General features: G+C 37.2%; 1 protein-coding gene across 13 annotated transcripts in view; it reads right to left on the bottom strand.

Moving 5' to 3' along the window:
* The window catches only part of Sei (potassium voltage-gated channel seizure), a 145,568-nt gene that overhangs the window by 25,868 nt on the left and 101,774 nt on the right, over window positions 1-17,926 (bottom strand). For all 13 annotated transcript variants that reach the window (XM_072014197.1, XM_072014185.1, XM_072014187.1 and 10 more), the window contains 2 exons: window positions 1,999-2,242; window positions 920-1,101 (listed from right to left, as the gene is read on the bottom strand). In XM_072014197.1, the coding sequence (XP_071870298.1) occupies window positions 920-1,101; window positions 1,999-2,242 (426 nt within the window). The remainder of the gene's footprint in view (window positions 1-919; window positions 1,102-1,998; window positions 2,243-17,926) is intronic.

The following is a 17,926-nucleotide window of genomic DNA, read 5'->3' as shown; positions in this document are numbered from 1 at the left end:
TTTATCTTTTTCTTTCTTATATTTTTCTTATATTACAAAAAAAAGGAAAAAAGTATTTCCATGCTAAAACGCGAATGCCAATTTGTATCTTTCTTTCAAAGTTCAAATAAATTCGAATTTGATTGAGACATATATTTTTCTGTTCGAGCAAACTTTCTTTCTTTTTCTTTTTTCTTTTTTATTTTCTCGATTCTTTCTCGATATTGTTTGATCTATATAACGTACGTGTACCATATGTGAAACTTGTGTGGAGTCGTTCCAGACAACGAGAATCCGTTAAAGTTCCTTCTCGTTTGCCGGTACGTACATTGTGTGCACATTTAATATACGTCGAATCGACTAACTTTCGACAAAGAAAAAAGAGAAATCATTCAACACCGAGAAACGTCGAAAAAAGGGAAAACGAACTAAGCACCAATCCGGTAAGACACACCTATGGGCACTTAACTTGGGCTCGGCATGTCATCCTAATCATATTTACGAGCTAACATCGACATTCTAGAAACTTCAGCCGAAAACCTGATCTTAACGTCAAATCACTTTTGTTTAAAATTTAACATTCTTGTTTGAAAAAATTTATTTCAATCGACGTTTCACATCTTGAGAACGCTCCAACGTCAAACAATATCCGAATGAATCATTTTCTGAGTTTTTCTGTGAATCTTATTACCATTCTTTCATTTTAATTCTGCTACCACATAATTATCGTCAAACGTTTCATCAAAATTTGTCTTAGGTAACTGGGAAATTCTCTGAAACAGAAGTGCAATTACTTCGATATAATTGGAATCTTTTAAATCACGAGGTTAATGAAATTTCATAGGGGGGATGGTCGATTGATAGGAAGTGATTTGACGATGATCAGATTCAGCCTGGAAAGAAGATTCTCAGAAAACGTGGAGCGTGCGACGAAACTTACCTCGTCAGTGTGAGATCCAACGAGAAAAAGGTCGAAGGGTATGGCGGCCACTAGGTCGATGATGAACCAACCCTTCAGGTAATGGACGGCTATCTTTGCAGGATGGGACACCACTTCATCGTTGCTATTCACGAAAGTCGTGCGAAAATTTATGATGATGTCCACTATGAAAGTGACGTCGACTGAAACATCAAACATTTTGTCAAGAATAATAATTCGATTTAAGAAACAATAGTAAAAATACTATCGCTTGATCCCGAATCGGTAAAAAAATTCTTCGAAAGTAAATGGACAAGAAACAAAGCAAAAATTGGAAGATATAAAACTTTGTATTATTGTGCTCAAATTTTCGACGATAACTTTTCACAAAATCTAGTTCAAGAATCAACGTCTCTTTCGATATTTCTATTAACATAGTAGGATATACTAGAACGAGTGTTACAAGGAGGAATTTTTATTCATAAAATTTAAATGCTATAATAATCGCGATTTATTAATTTACACTCATTAAATGAAATTTAGTATATAAATTAACTAGAAAAGATTTGATATTATTTTTATTATGCTAATGTTATTCGCTGGTAATCCGTGGATCTGAAACGAGTTATTCCTAAACGCATATATACACAGCAAATGCTGTAACAAAGTTCTACAATCGACCACATTCGTTGTAATAAATTCCACCATACTTTTCAAAAGTTACTATTCTCGCAGTGTTTCTATCTTTGAGATTATTAGGAAAACACCCACGTATTCCGTAAACTCTGACCTTTTCTGAGTGTAACACAAACGCTATGAACTTTCTGGGCGCGCAGTGAAATAGGACTCTATTGGTCAGACAACGTGAATTCTGGCTTGTGTTATGGCCATGGCTACAATGGATATGTATTCGAACGAACTAGCATTCTGACGAGTGAAACATTTAAAGACTGCAATGCATACACTCGTAAAAAATCTATATATATATTTGATTAACTTTGGCATATGGAGTTCGTCAGAATGTCAATTCGTATCGAGTACGCTTTCATTGTAACAGCAGCCTTACTTGTCCAATATCGATCATTGATTTCGTGTCTCACCTATGAAGTCTATGATGACGATGGGATCGTCACTGTACTTTTTGTTCTTCCTGCTGTTGTAATCCGGATCCGACAGGACGAAGGCGGCGACGTACGGTGTAAATATAGCGGTATACAATACGAGCAGCAATATCACCCAGTCCCAGACCGCTTTGAAAGGTGAATAGTGTAATATGGTCCACTTGCCGATCCTAGGTGACTGTAATTTGTACTCTGGGAGGATATCGTTTCCAAGGGACAGCACCTGGAGCACATATCAACATATTGGGGAAGAATATATTCATCATTCGTTCCTCTTTTTCTTCACTTTCTTCTTAATGAAAAGAAACGGCCAATTTTCGTAGATTTGAGTTTTTCACCTCCTAATTTTCATTTGAAAAGTTATTCCTATGTTTCTTGCTGTTTTCTTAATTAAATAACTCATATGAATATTAAACAATAGAGGAGATTTAATTTCTAGAAATTATTGAATTAAGAAAACAAGAATAATTCAAGATGTAGGAGAAGAAATAGAAAATAATTCTTCTCTGGAATAAGAAAGACGAAAACTCGATACATTTTTATCTCTGCTCGATCCTCTTTCCTCGATCGTTCGATTATTTTTATTATTATAAGTCAGAAGGAAGTGCGAAGATTATTATTATTAGTTTTTAACATGGGTTCTTCTTAATTTACGATGTTTCGGCAGACTTTGCGAGAATTTGTTTTTGAAATGAAAATATCTTCGCCGAAAAACAGATTCGAAAAAGAAGAACGGGCGTCGATCGTTGGTTTATCAAACAATTGATAAATATTCGATGGAAAAGGACATGGTAATGTTATTGCTATGTTTATAGGAGTTGAGAAAAACAAAATGTCCCGTGTTTATTTCAATACCGCGTTATTTTCCATGCTGAATGGCCGAGCGAACAATATCAGAAATACCTTTGTTTCGTTCTATATTTTCAACTTTCCTTCCTTTCTGTCGAATAGCAATACGGTCAGAAACGCGAAAAATAAACCACCCACGCTCGCTCTTTTCTATCACTTTGCGCCGTATCATTTTCCTTTTATTCAACAGAGTGGAAAGGAAGATTTGTTTCTACCCCGCAGTCCGACTCATTTAAGCGTCGCCGCGTTTTAACCTCGTTTCTCGACACGAAATCCATTAACAGAGAGCGTTCACGTACGAAAAATTTCGAATGCTTCGCTCGTTAGTAACGCGTTTCTCGAAAAAATGGTCAGGAAAAACGTAGAAAACAGGAATTCTATCGTATTAATTGATCTTTTCGTATGGACCACGATTCGGAGTGGTGACAATTAAGATAATCCCGTCGTTTATCGTGAGAGTTGAGCTCAAATCCCGACGAAATCTGATTCAGCCAACAGAGTAATCGTTTTAATAAAACCGAACGATTGAAAGAGTAGAAAATTTGCGGCGAAGACGAAACGAAGTTCTGATAAGGGATCATCTGCTACTGTTCGTCGGGCAAAGTTTCTGATCGCCGAAAAAGAAAAAGAAATGAGATGAATAAGAAGAACCGTGATATGGAACACGCGGAGGACAGCTAACCTGCCTGGCACAGTAGCGTTTCGAGTTGCTAATTGGACTCTCTGCCATTTAAGCCGGCCTTTGTGGAGGTTCTACAACGAAACCACGGCCACCGATCGACCATAAGTAAACACTTGGCACACACTATGCTTCCCACTGACACACACCTGGCACACGTGCCCTTTCACCAGCGACCGGCGGAACTTATTACGCGAACCACAGGTAAATAAATTCACTCGTCGATGATCCACATTTCCTCCTATTGCTTCTGTGTGCGTGTCCTTATATAAGAAACAAATATCCAGCCTCTTTATTCCACGCTATAGAATAAAAAAAAAAGAAGATATATATATGGGAAATTCTTTCTGGATTGGCTCGTGTGTTTCCTGTTCTTCCATATAGGTATCACGCCCTCGAGATCCTCGTCACCATCACGTTTTATCGAGCGCTTCCACGAGTTGAGCCGAGTCGGAAAAGCGGCGGTAAAACGACTGTCGATCCCAGTGAAAGCTCGACGACTCGAGGAACCGGGGATATCGATCCACTGGACGGAACGTTGCCCCAAATACCGGAATATCAGTTGTTTACAACGCGGAGAGGAAGAACCGGAAGAGTCCTAGTCGAGTGCTAGCCTCACACTGATGCAATGCGGACCGCGAAGGGTGGCGGCGTTCGATTGGCGAAGGGGAGGACGACGAAGAGAGCAAGAGAGAGCAAGAGAGAGAGAGAGAGAGAGAGTGAGAAGTAAATGTGAGCGTGTACACAAGTATGTGTGTACGTTGTATGTGCATGTACGTACAGAGAGAGTACCCTTGTACATGTATGTAGAGGAGGCGTATTGGTTAGGGCAACCCCGTCGTCACACCCTACGCCGGCCACGTTTCGAAGTATCCAACCTTAGCAGGGTTAGCCTTATTACCTTAATAGCGGCTGTCTTCACGACCTCAGTTAGGCCAATAACAAGTCTTCCGCAGGCATACCGTGCACCTTTCTAATCGGAACTAATCACCAGGCTGCTGATGATCAACCGTTGCCTCGCTTTCCTCTCCGGCTCGTTTCCCGCTCGTCTAATGGCGCTGATGGCGCTCCGCTTCGTTCCATTTATTTTTCCATGCTGCCGGGCGCAACCGTTTATTCCGCCACGTTTGTTTGTACTTCCTCGTCGACTATTCGCCACACGCCACCGTAGCCCCTCTGTTTACCTGGCCGATCGGGGATCTGTTGCTCGAACACCACGTGAATCTCTGCTCTGCTGCTTCTCGACATGACGTTTTCAGTAGATGATATTGTTAATAAACGTCCGCGTATTTTATTCTTCCTTTCCATTTCCACGATTCTTGAAACTTTAAGAAACTCTCAAGAATTTGCATGATACACAGTTCATTTCCAACACCACTGGATAGATTTCGAACGTCGACGTTTCTAATTGGAAACAGTTGTCGGAGATTCGCGATACAGACTATCGTAACGATTAACGGTCGAGCACAGAATTTAACGAGTATTCGATATTTCCTGTATTAATCGCTGCAGTAATTCCTTTCGAAGGCCATCGATAAAAAAGAGTCGATGCTTTAATTAGAAAAAGACCTAGAAGATTCACGCACCGTTCGATTAATACCAAGAATCGGTATTAATACTCGAACCGAAGATCGTAAAACTAACGAGTTTTAATGTAATTTTATAATCGAAAACGTTTCAATTAGGAAACATTTTGGAGGATCTACGCCTTGTCGGATTAATACGTAAAACTAATATACGGGCTAAAGATCGAGCCCGAGATTACAAATTTAACAAGTTCCAAAGGGATTGCATAACTTTAAAATATAATTTTATAACCTGATCTAATAATTTCTCTAAAATACAAATATTGATCTCTTTCAAGAAAATCGACCTTTTAATTCGAACAAATTCTAAAAGATCCACGTATCGTCCGATTAATACGTCAAACTGTAGTATCGATTAACGGTGGTGTCCAGAATTATAAATAAACGATCGTTCCCAGCAGAAGCCCGACGCAAAACGTTCCAAGCCGACCGCAGACTGTCTGAAAGTTGTCTGGATTTAGTTGAAGACCTAAATATCTCTATGCCGCGGACAGGATATTTCATTGATTTCTTATTACGAATCGGGAGGTCTGTCTAGAGTCGGCCAAGCATGGCGCGAAGGGATGAAAAACGAGGAGAGGAGGTACAGAAAGAAGCGGAAAGTCGTCGTTCGTCACGGACGACCTGGGAAAATGTAAATCCGGATGGATTATCTTTTATTCATGCTACCTGCTCTAGCCAGGTGAACCGGCCTATGTGTTTCTTTAGAACCTGTGTGCAATTCTACACGCGCGATGCCTGGGTGCGAGGTCGTGACCCGACAGCCTCGTTTCAATGACCCTTCGTCATTAGGTCGTTCAAGAATGTTCGTTATTTCTAACGAGGCACAAATTAATGCGTGGACAAGCTTCTGGCTAGGAAATAACGAGGAAACGCCCATGGACTTCGTCCAAGGAACGAATTTTCGTGCAATCAGCTTCTCTTAGAGGATGTATGGAATTACATTTCGAAATTGCACCTGTTTTTCGGGACGTGCATCTCGAAGATAGTATCGAGAGCTATAAATATTGGATGGTGTTGCCTGAGATACGATGTGGGTTACCGTAAATTGAAGCGATGAGTCCCTTATAGTCGTGGTCAGAAGAAAGTTTAAAATTGAAATTTGCATATGACTACTCGTGACTTAGTATTAGATACTTTTCGTCGCCTTAGTGACGATGTTTATTCATTGTCCTTATAGAATAGAATTTCGTTTTTATAGTAATATTACGATAAAATATCCCTCTAAACTTTGTTACGTCCGTCACTGAATTTTTATACTTTTGGATTTTAGGCATTTGGAAATGTTCTTTTGAAATGTTATAAAAGTTCTAAGTTAAAATTGTATTTAGGTTTTTCAGATCTTTAACAGGAAAAAGATTGTCTCGTCTATCAGCAGGACTGAAAGTATTAATTATAATACTATTCCAGTAAATTGGAAAGCTAGGTAGCGAAATTGTAATGGAAGCACAAATCTTTATTTCAATATCCTATAAAAAATATATCGACTCTGATATTGGAAATACTCTCTACCCTAACTGAAATCTTAACCAAAGTTTTATACCCTTATATTTATCTATCTATTATCTATTATTCCGCCGATCAATTTCTCCGTTTATTACACCTGTAAATTGGCTTAGCATCGTTTCGTTGATTCGTCCAAACATTCGAAATGTGTCTAATTTCAATTTGTGACTGATTTTATGACTCAGATATATCGTAGCTCGAACTATCGGAAGAATGTGCAGCGCCTATCGAGAACTTTCTCAGCGAAGAATTAGGTGATACAAAAGAATAAGAACCATTAGAATCAGACCTTGTTTCACGACCGTTTTCCAGATTGGTCGCACGTCCACTCGTTATCTTAAAAGCGACCATCTCGTTGATTTCTCGATGGAGAAAAAGCGTCGAGAAAGGACGAATCCCGCGAGTGTTCGTTAAGATTTCTTCGAGCTGGTACAATCAATTAGGTCAGAGACTAACGTGCCAAAGTTTCGATGATCAAGGCTCGCGAGCAATTTAGAAGATTATTATACTTCTCTGGAATCGAACTTGGCTTCGAATCGATGAATCCTTAGTTCATTACTATATTTAGGCACGGTTTGCTGCCCTACTTCGATACACGAAGGGCTGAATATCTAGGTAACACGAATGTGAACAACTAATTCAGGGAACCAAATATATTTTCCCTTTTATTGCCTTGAAATTCTGCAAAAATAATCGAAGGTTTTCTTCGTCGCTAGTAATAAATTTTCGTCTTGAAAATTTATGTGCACGAAAGGTTGAATATTTATGTATCACGAAAATTACAGATTAAATTAATCTTTACAACTACATCTTTGGAATTCGGTAAAAATAATGGAAGATTTCCCTGGTACCAAGTGTCTCAAAAATTTCAAGAACGTCACTTTGCTTTCAGAGAGACCACATATTTCCGAATGCAATCAGTGAAATACCACGCGAAGCAGACAGCTCGACATACAGCTTCGTAATTAGAGCATATGGTGCACCAGATGCTGCCTGATACACGGAGAAGTCCAACAAGTTCTCTTACCAAGAATTTGTATACAGCAGATGAATCCCAGCATTCAAATCGACTCAGATTACGTCACGTCTTTCTCATATATAAATTTAATTAGTAATTAGAGCGCAATTGACATCTCGACGAATATACACTGCCGATCATAAGTATTAGGACGCTTACTGATATTTAGTATAAATTGGGTGCCACCCACTGTTTTTATTTCCTAGCTATTTTATTACAAATCAGTTATTTTATTCACGACATATGTAAAATATTAAAGTAATAAACATTAAAATATTAAAATAGTAAGCGCCAAATATTAAAATACTAAAATAGTAGACAAAACAGTAAATAGTGAACTCACATACGTAAAATAGTTCAATATTAAATATAATAAAATTTGTTACAATTGTTTAATAAATATGATAATATGTACTCGAATAATTATAGCCTGCATTATGCATATCGAGAAAATCCGAATCAATTAGAGTTACGGGAGATAACTTGAGAGTATTGAACGTGAGCAGCGGAGATGAAGAAGAGCACGTTACGTGGCGTTGGTTAGGTCACGCTGTGACCTGGAATTACCGAAAGCTAACTGCCGAATATAATAGTTGCATAGTAACGTTTAACGAACAGGCCAAAGGAAAAAGTTCAAACAGTTTCGCGTAGCAGCTCACCCAACAGTAATTAAATTCCACTGCCATGTTTAAAAGGATTCTCAGCTACCGACAGAACTTTCTTGGAATTTATAGTTGTAAGGTCTATGCTACTGAGAGTTCATTTTACTTCGCTTCCAGGAAGGTTAACTGAAAATATTAGATTGATCAGGAAGTTCTGTCGCTTTTGTTCTTTGAAAGGAAAAAGAGCAATTGTTTTAAGCGAAGTTTGCATTAATTGATCTTAGTCGTGATTGTCTTTTAAATGTTTAATAATTCATTTATTTCGTCGTATTTCTATTCTTGAAATATTCCTTCAGTGACTCTAGAACCTAATGTAAGCTATATAATTATAAATTGAAAAAGAATCGTGAAAGGATTGAAACCAATCTATTTTTCAATCCTAGCAAAGGATCAGTTGGAAATTCTGTTATCTAAAATGCATTCTACTATAAAGCAATTTATGTACCAAATTTCACAGACCATTTTTGCAGCAATATTACACTTTTATGTCAAACACTTTCAATTTGATGAAACTTCCAAGTAATGTGAATATAAAAAAAATTTGGTGACAAAATTTTTCAATGAACTTTAGTTTTTTTTTTATCATAAATATTGTGTTTTATAACGTCATTTTTGTTCATGGAATAATTCGCTGTATTATTCATCGTTAGTATTTCGGATCTTATTTAGCCCTCGCTCGATGTTGGGAGAACGGAATGTCGCGAGAGCTGCTAATATGTGATCAGCCGACAAATTCCTGTACAACTTCATTCCTAGAAGTAATGCGGAAATGACCTGTTTTCCGCTAATAAATACAGAGGCTATCCTCTTTGAGCACACTCTCCAAAATTGCAAAGCGTTCGCTACACCAGGAATTCAACCTGAACATTCTTCGCGAATAACTATACCAGCAACAATCGCATCTATCAATCGATCAATTTATCAGTTGATGAAAATCTGAAGCTAAAATTAAAAAACAACTTCTCCCTTATTTTCCATAATTCTCAGAACTAACAATTCCAAAAATCTACAAAAGTTGATCTGTTCAGTCGTTGTTACTATTACTCGAAAAAAGGTATAAACCTATAACGATTGATAACGTAAACTGATATATTCGCAATAAATAGTAAAATAATAACAATTAACAATGGATCCGATGTGGTTAATAAAAGTTTCTAAAATTCTGCTCAAATCGAATTAGAAATACAGATAAGAGTTTGTCACTATGGAAAATCAAACGATACTAATCATGAAGCCATAATTTAACAAAGTATTAAGGAATATTAACAAATATCCTTAATAAAAGTTTCTAAGAAAGATATCTCTTTTATGCTTATTTTGTTTCCAGTTTTTCCACGATTAAGTAAAGAAAAATCCAAGAAAGGAAAGAAATAATAACATAGTGATAAAATATCTCTGGAAAAAGGGATACGAAGGTTCATCAAGCCTTTATCGATGTGGTCGAGTTAGTTGAAAATCAGGTCGCGTCAACGACAGAGCACAGCTTGCGTTCTCGTATTGGGATATAATGCAACCTCTGTGGAAAGGAAACTGCTGTCAGAGTGTGAAAGTTAAAATCCCTCCGGTTGCCAGTGGGCACGTTTGTTCACATTGTAAATAACAGGTCTGTTTAATGAAAGCTCCACCATTAAGAATGGCGGCTGTGGTCGATTTAACGCACCTTGTATTTCGGCTTGAATACACAAATGCTTGTGCATCTATCTCGAAGTGTGGTATCCCATATTAGTGGTTGTGTGAATGCACATGTACATATGGTTTGATTTACGCCTATGGCAATGTAACAAGTCTTGTTACGACAATCGAACAGCAAATTTTGCAGTATCAGAATGTACTGTGTTTCCGGTTGACCCGTCTTGAAATGCATAAATCTTAACTTGGGAATTTTTTGAACTTTGATAAAAATAATTCACGAGAAAATTTAATATACAGACAGAAGAGGAAATTTTTTAAATGTTATCAGGCGGAATGTTATATCTTTGCAAATTTATTTTCAAGGAAGAGAGGGATTTGTTAAATTTAAAAAAAAGAGAGTATTTGTTAAATTTTCAAAAAGAAAACGCAAAATTTCTGAGGAAGGAGAAATTTGTTCAATTATTATAGAAACGGAATATTGTTACTTACGAATTAGATTAGAATTAATACGACAAAAATTGGATACGGACGTCGATTACAAATTAATGGTTGTGCAAATGCATGCAGACGTACGACACGTTGATTTACATCTACGACAATATAACGAGTCGTGTCACGAGAATTGAGAGCGAAATTGTATAACGTAATAAATCACTACCTTCGAAGGTAATCCATTTTAAAATGAATCTCGGTGATTGGTGAACTCTTTTCGGATTTTAACGTAAAAATGCAGGAAGAAGAGGTAGTTCGTAAGATTTTAGAAAAAAGTACAACACCTTTATTTAAACATTCAGATTAAAAAAGGATTAAAAAGTTAGAGTATAATTAATACGAAGAATACTAATGAAAATTGATTACATAATCGGTTACGTACTAATGATAAGAAATCACAAAATCCTCTGGAATTTTTATCAAAAGAATCAAGGAGGAAACACGAAATAGAGGAAGAAAGTGGGACGTGTTAAATCGAAGAAATACGAGACAGTTACTTAACGAACTAGCCTAGGATTAGTATCACGAGTAATAACGAAAATTGGATACGAACGTCGAACACGGTCGACAGGGTCGATCCGAACTTCTGCTTCTTGCCTTTCGCGAAGTACGAGCGCATCATGGTTGCCGAGAATTTCATAAAAAATTCCACAGTCATTCTCAGTTGGCGCTCTCACAGTTCGCGTTTCACCGCGACGCCAGCCAACTCAAGCACTCGGCGTATTTCAAACTCGAAAGTGAAAATAAGCAAGAAACCACCTGTTCCACACTCTTCCACTCTTACGCTCTTCACGGGCACCTTCCCTCTTCTTTCACTTTTCAACAACTGTCACACATAGTCATTAATAAACCATACGAGAAACCAAAACTAACACGTTCAATTAACAACATAGTTTTCAGAAATAATCATCCTCTTTGGAACCATCACTTCCGGTGTCTGCTTGGTATCTGGTTAGTGTCTGGGCCGAGGTGTGCGGCTCACCGATCGACCTTCCCCACCGATTCGTTTCCAACCGAGATCGGTTCATCGATACAGCAAGATCGCCTGGCTTATCTCCATAGTACTTGTAAAGTCGAATCCAATTAGGCCGAAACCCTATCGCGATGTACGACGAGGGATCTTCTTGTTCGACTGAAGTTGACAAGCCGCGTCATTCATCGTTAAAAAGATCCGCAGGGAGAAGCGAATACCTGGTAGCGAATACCTCGGTTTAGGTTAGGTTGATCAGAACCTCTTAAATCGCCGGATCCATATCGAACGTTGCTGAATCTTCGGGACAAAAGACTCGAAAGCCCCAATGGAGCCAACACCGAGAAGACTTCGATGGAAGTTCAATGGAATCTCGATTCGATTGTGACTCGTGATAGGCACGATCTTTTTTCGAACCTAGGAAATTGTAGAAGATCGATAGGAAGCTAAAAGAAAGGGAAGCTTCAAATTCGCTCGACAAAAGAATCTGTCGGGTATTCTACTAGAAAGGAGGCAGGAAGATGATGAAATTGAGTCTGTGTTCGGAAACGTGGCCAATTCGAAGCACGCTTGTAAGTGTTCGAAGAAAGTTGCAAGTTCTCTAGTGGTGGTTGACGAGACACTTGACTGTAGACGAGAATCAGTTGCTTCGGCTATTCAATGAAACTTCCTGGAATTATTCGCACGGTTTGGTAATTTGATTCTCCTTATTGTTGGTCTAGAAACTAAACGTGACCACTCGTCTGACATTTTCTTTGCGAAACTGTCTTCCTGAAAACGTTGTCCTTTGAACGAAGACTTGTGCAATCACGCGCGCAAATTCGGTAAAACTTTTTCCCGCGAACTTTGACTCTTTAACAAAGACTTTTGGGACCACTCGCGCAAATTTGGTAATTTGATTCTCCTTGATCGACGAATAGTGAACGCAATCAGGGTTCGTGATTCGCTTCTTTTGACTCAAAAACTGCGTTTGTCGCGCAACTCTCTTCGTGAGAAGTTCGACTTCGACGAAGCTTCTCCACTAGCTTGATCTATCGACAAATAGTAAACGCGCGATTTTTGCGTTTTCTTTGGGCAGTTTTCCTTGTGAAATTTTTCCCGTGAGAACTTTAACTTTCGAGGAACTTCTCCGTGTGAAGTTTTTCAACCAGATCCATGGACAAATGGTAAACATATAACCAATCACACGATTCTTGCATTTTCTGCAGGAAGACTTTGACTTTCTTGAACTTCGTTGCACGAAATCTTCGCGAAGTAAAGATTTGATGGAAAGTTTGGAACGAAACGAAGAGACAGCAACGCGGAGAACAAGAAGAGGAAACGATCGAGGAGAATTCCAGCGCGAAGATCTAATTTCGGCGGAGCTTGGAATCGACGGCCGCAGCCGCACGCTCGCGTACGCGCGTCAAAACTAAAGAGGCGAGAAGGTCCGTTTTCGAGCGTCGCGGAACCGAACGAACCGACGAGATGCTTTCAGAAAACATCTGCCTTGATCGCTTAAACCGAAACTAAATGTCACGACGGGGTGGGGTGCGCCACGGTTTTATTGTCCGACAATACGACGCCAGTTATTGCTGCTACGACAGATTATTTTATATCGTTTCACGATTTTCAAGGGAAATGTTGTTTTTGATCGTGGAACGACGCCGCGGATTTTATATGTTTTCATGTTCGTTTCCTCTTTGATCGTTGAATGTATAACGGATCTGATGTTTGAAGATAATTATTTTTTGCCTGGATATTTCCACCATAAAACGATGATAATAATAGTGTCTTTAATGGAGAAATAAATACATGTTTACAGATAATAGATTTTTTATGGAGCAGGGGGTGGGTGGCGGTGATCGATATATTTAGTATGTAGATGGATTAATTTGAAAAGATAAAAATTTGTCTCTTAAATTTGTGTAATGTATAATATAAAACAATATACATATACACAAGCTTCTCTATTAATAATTTCACCATTACTTTGGTCCTTAATAAATTAATAATTTATAACTATTAATTAAGAGGTGTTAATTAGATACAGCAATTTAAAACTATGTTATGAGACAGGGTTATAAATTTTCTATTTAATATGTATGATAATACGTATACTTATTATGCGTATTAACTAGAAATTTCATAATTCTGTCTCATAATACGTATACTTATTACCCAGGAAATTTATAATCCTGTCCCATTATACGTATTATAATACACACACTTATACGTATTAACTGGAAAGTTTATAATCCTGTCTTATAACATTAATTCGTTATTGAATGATATTTCTAAATGCACGAAGTTCAAAGAAAGGGGGAAAAATACAAAGAAGAGAAAAGAAGGTTGGAACGGTGGCGTTTAAATGCGAAGTTACAAAGTTGGAAAGTTCTTCTTTGTTCTCACGTGACATAAGTCATGATGGACGTAAATTCGATATTCTCGCCGACAATCATAGAAAGTATTTGCCCCAAAAAGCAAGGAGGAAAATGTGAAATGTCAGTTGGAACATAAGTCATCCAACTTAAATTCTTCCAGTTCGATGCAGAGCGTTAACGTAGCGGCTGCCGGTGGACATTTCACACCGTTTTTATGTTTCACGTGTGACAAACACAATTTAACCCAGTTGCTACAGCGCTATATTGCTATTGCGTGACAGCGATGACTCGCATTTAAATCGCGCTTAATTGCTATGCTTCGCTTGCTACCCCCTTTATTACGTAATCGATATTGCCTTTCAAATGTAAAATCTTAATCTACATCACGCTAATATTCCAATCACGATAATCATAACAGGACACAATAACTGCGGCTATTTTGCATTTTACGGTCGCATAAATTCCATACTAAATACATAACCGTGCAAAGATTTCAGATCACTACATATTGCATAAAAATCAAGATTAAAAGAAAATAAAGAACGTCCGCTGCCATAGAAAATTTATTTTCATCAAAAATCTATCAAGATGAAAAAAATTACTGCAGATATCGGTAATAGTAATCCTCCTTGTCTTGTAACATGGAATTGTACTCGTAATAAGAATTACGATCATAATTTGATAAAGATACATTGTATTCCTAACGGAGTTTGAATTCTGACTGGAATTTCAATTTTCCCTGGTCTGAAGATTAGTATATACAAATTCTATACATATAATGTTGCAATATTCTACGGCTAAGAAAGTTATAAATTACGAGAAATGAAATTTATTTAAGAAGCTACTAAAAATGTTGTAAGGCAAGTGATTAATTTCAAATTGAAGCATCTGATATTGCTGCAGCTAAAAAATAATTTGAAATTTTTGTTTGATGAACTAAGGTGTTGAAAGAATATTGCTCGATAAAAATCGTAAGGAACGGGGTTAATTTCGAATAAATAAATAAAATTCGTACAACATTCGATATACTCACAAATTCCATTCTTGCTATAAAATTTTTATCGATCGTCGATAAAATTCTAGATGGACTTTGCCTGGCTCGAAGAGCACTTTGGAATTACGTAATCTGATAAATATTGTAGAATCGACGAACAACGAGGAAAAGTATCGGAGGCTAGTTTCCACCCGTTGATGGAAGGCAGAGCACGTAAAAATAAAACGCTGAGAACGTATTCAGAAACTGGGCACAACAGGAAATCGAAGATGCGATAAAGATCAGCAGAACAGGAAATCGAAGATGCGATAAGGATCAGCACTTGAAAAATTGATTGGCCATGTTGATCGGCCATGAAACACGATATCGGAAGAGTGAGAGACGCTAGCTGTTAATTTAACACGCTCACATCCGGCCCGGATTGTAATGAGGCGCGTCGTAAAAATCAGAAATAGAACGGATTCTACAAAAACCGGTTAAATCATTCGGAGCTTAAATCGTACTGACATCAGTGACAGAAGGAAATCATCTTCCGTTCGACGATATTATTAGAATATTTCACAGCAAGTTTACTCTTTAAACGAAGATTTAAAAATATAAATAAGGTTTTCGAAAAGTATCTTTACGATTTTATCAGTGATTAACAAATTTTGTGTCTTTTTAGAAGAGCTCTCTACTATATATTAAATATCAAAAGTATCTGGACGTTCGTTTCAACAAAATGTATTTTTATTACAGGATTACGAATGAATCGAACTTTAGTAATTTCAGTCATTGTGATTATGATAGCTGTCTGTAATAGGATATTGTGATACGATTGGATTGACTTCCAAGAAGTAATATGTGCGGATAAATTGACATCTGTAATCGTCGAACTTCATGGGATTATTTTGTTATTCGACAAATTCTTAGTTTTCCAGGTTCTTTAGTTTCCGAACTAAGTTGTAAGTTAGATTAAGAAGATTCTTTTAAACTAATAGAAAGATTTCTAACGTTAATAGAAGCAGTAATATTTGAGTAGTAGATCTAAATGCAGTAAATATGCATACTAAAAAGTAAAATGTATTATGTCTTTTAATACATAATTTAAATATATGATCTGATGATCCCACAACAAAAATTAATAATTAATTATTCATTATTCGTTATTAATTGATACACTTGAGTCAGATTCAGATATTACCTATTACTACGAATCGATCAGTGTCTTGATATTTATCAACATAATGTACTTTGAGTACTTTTCAGAAATTCCATATAAATTCACATTGCGTGAGAAATATATTATAGTTGCGGGTCATTAACCAATTCTTTAATATACCATATTAATAACTAATCTATCGATCGTGAACTATCAAAAGGTCATAACAAAGGTATTCCATTGACATTTTATGACCACGCTGAACGATCTATTTCCGACTTATCTTAGCGGTAAATGGAATAAACAATATTCCCGTCGATGGAAGGAAATTTCTTTCGCGAAACACGATGTTTCTTATCGAAACATCAATCTGAATCTTTAATCCACTTAATTGAAATAATCTATTATGTTATCTTAACGACACACGCACGACAACTTGGTCGTGAAACAATTAGCCTAATGAAGAATAGTCAGAGCAATGGAAACAATATCTTATCAGAATGCAAACGTGTATATAAGCGTTTACACGTGATTGTTAATTAATTATTAACGATTAACGACTAACGAAATTAACGATTCTTTCTAGGTGACTTCTCTACGAGTTGCGTTCGTTTCTCAAGGCTCATCGAATAAGCCACGACCTGGCCTAAAAAATCTTCTGCGTCGCGCGTGCGTCACGTCGTTAATCATACGACTAAGCTCACAGGAGGTCGATTTGACGCGTTTGTACAAGTTCCCGTAAAAATTATGACCATTTCCTTCATCTCCGAACCAATAAATCATCCATTGTTTGAAACTCGTTCCACTGAAATTTCATTGGAGTTTCGAAATCCTCCATTCATCACGTTAGTCTGTAGTCCAAATATTCTACAAAATATACAAACACCTACGAAAATCTTTATCTCGATAAAATGTTTTTTTTAAGTTAAGAAATTGATCATGTTATTCGCCAATTCGCAAAGTCATGGTATTTTATGCTAGAAATTGGAGAGAGAGAAAGAGATGCCATAAAACACAATTACTGGCAAATAACTGGTGAAACAGTTACATATTCATAGACAATAATCCGTAGATATGGCCTCACTGTGCGTACACACCATCTTCAGATGAAAGACAGAAACGTCCCGTGTGTAACATAAATGTAATTTCGGTTTTCCAGAAACACGTTGGATATGCCATCACCCTCTAGGATCGTTAACCTAAAAACGTGACGTCGAGTTCACGGAATTCACTTGGATACCTTCGTTGTGTAAAGCTTCGAAAATGCTGAACAATTCACGCACGATATCTCACGAATGTTTCAAAAACTCTTTCACATATGAAGCTTAAATTAACGTGTGAATTTTTATGAAGTGGATTTCGGAGCATTACGATCTCCCGTAGTTTCAGTAATTTTTACAAAATATAGGAGACCACAAGAGAAAAATCCGGTAAACTTTTAGATTAACCGAGCTTCCAGAATGCAAATTGATCAACTTCACTTTTTCGCTTTGAATTTCTCAGAAAAAAATATGCAACTGTACAGTTTTATAAAACTGTAACAGTTTTAGGAATTTTTGTGATTTTTCTAAAATATAGATAAAAGCATCGCGTATAATAATTTCCCAAATACCTTTCGTTTTAATCTCTTTCGAAAAAATATTATATTCTAATTATCAATAATATCAACACCTAATCACTAGTCCAGTAATTCCAGTAATACTTCAGCCTTCCAGACCAAAATTTCGTAGCACTGATAGTTTCAGAGAAATTTCAAATCGTCCGCTTTCAGAAGTGGCGTTTAATCGAATCTCAGTAGGTTCGCCTGGTACCGGTTAACCAAATTGAAAACGACAAGAGAAAGAGAAGAAAGAAAGAAAACGATCGACGGGGAAAAGTCGCGGGCGACACTCAAGGAAACGACCTCGTTATTTCTAGGTAAGCAGGTAAGCGTGAGGCCGAATTAATTAAAAAAACGGAACACCCTTGAGGCAGCGGCTTGAAGGAGCTGCTTAATTGTATCCGTGACTGCGGAT

The sequence above is a fragment of the Bombus fervidus genome, chromosome 12, assembly GCF_041682495.2.
Source record: "Bombus fervidus isolate BK054 chromosome 12, iyBomFerv1, whole genome shotgun sequence".
Lineage (NCBI taxonomy): Eukaryota > Metazoa > Arthropoda > Insecta > Hymenoptera > Apidae > Bombus > Bombus fervidus.
Note: the sequence above shows the minus strand (reverse complement) of the source record. Positions and strands in the feature narration are given on the sequence as shown.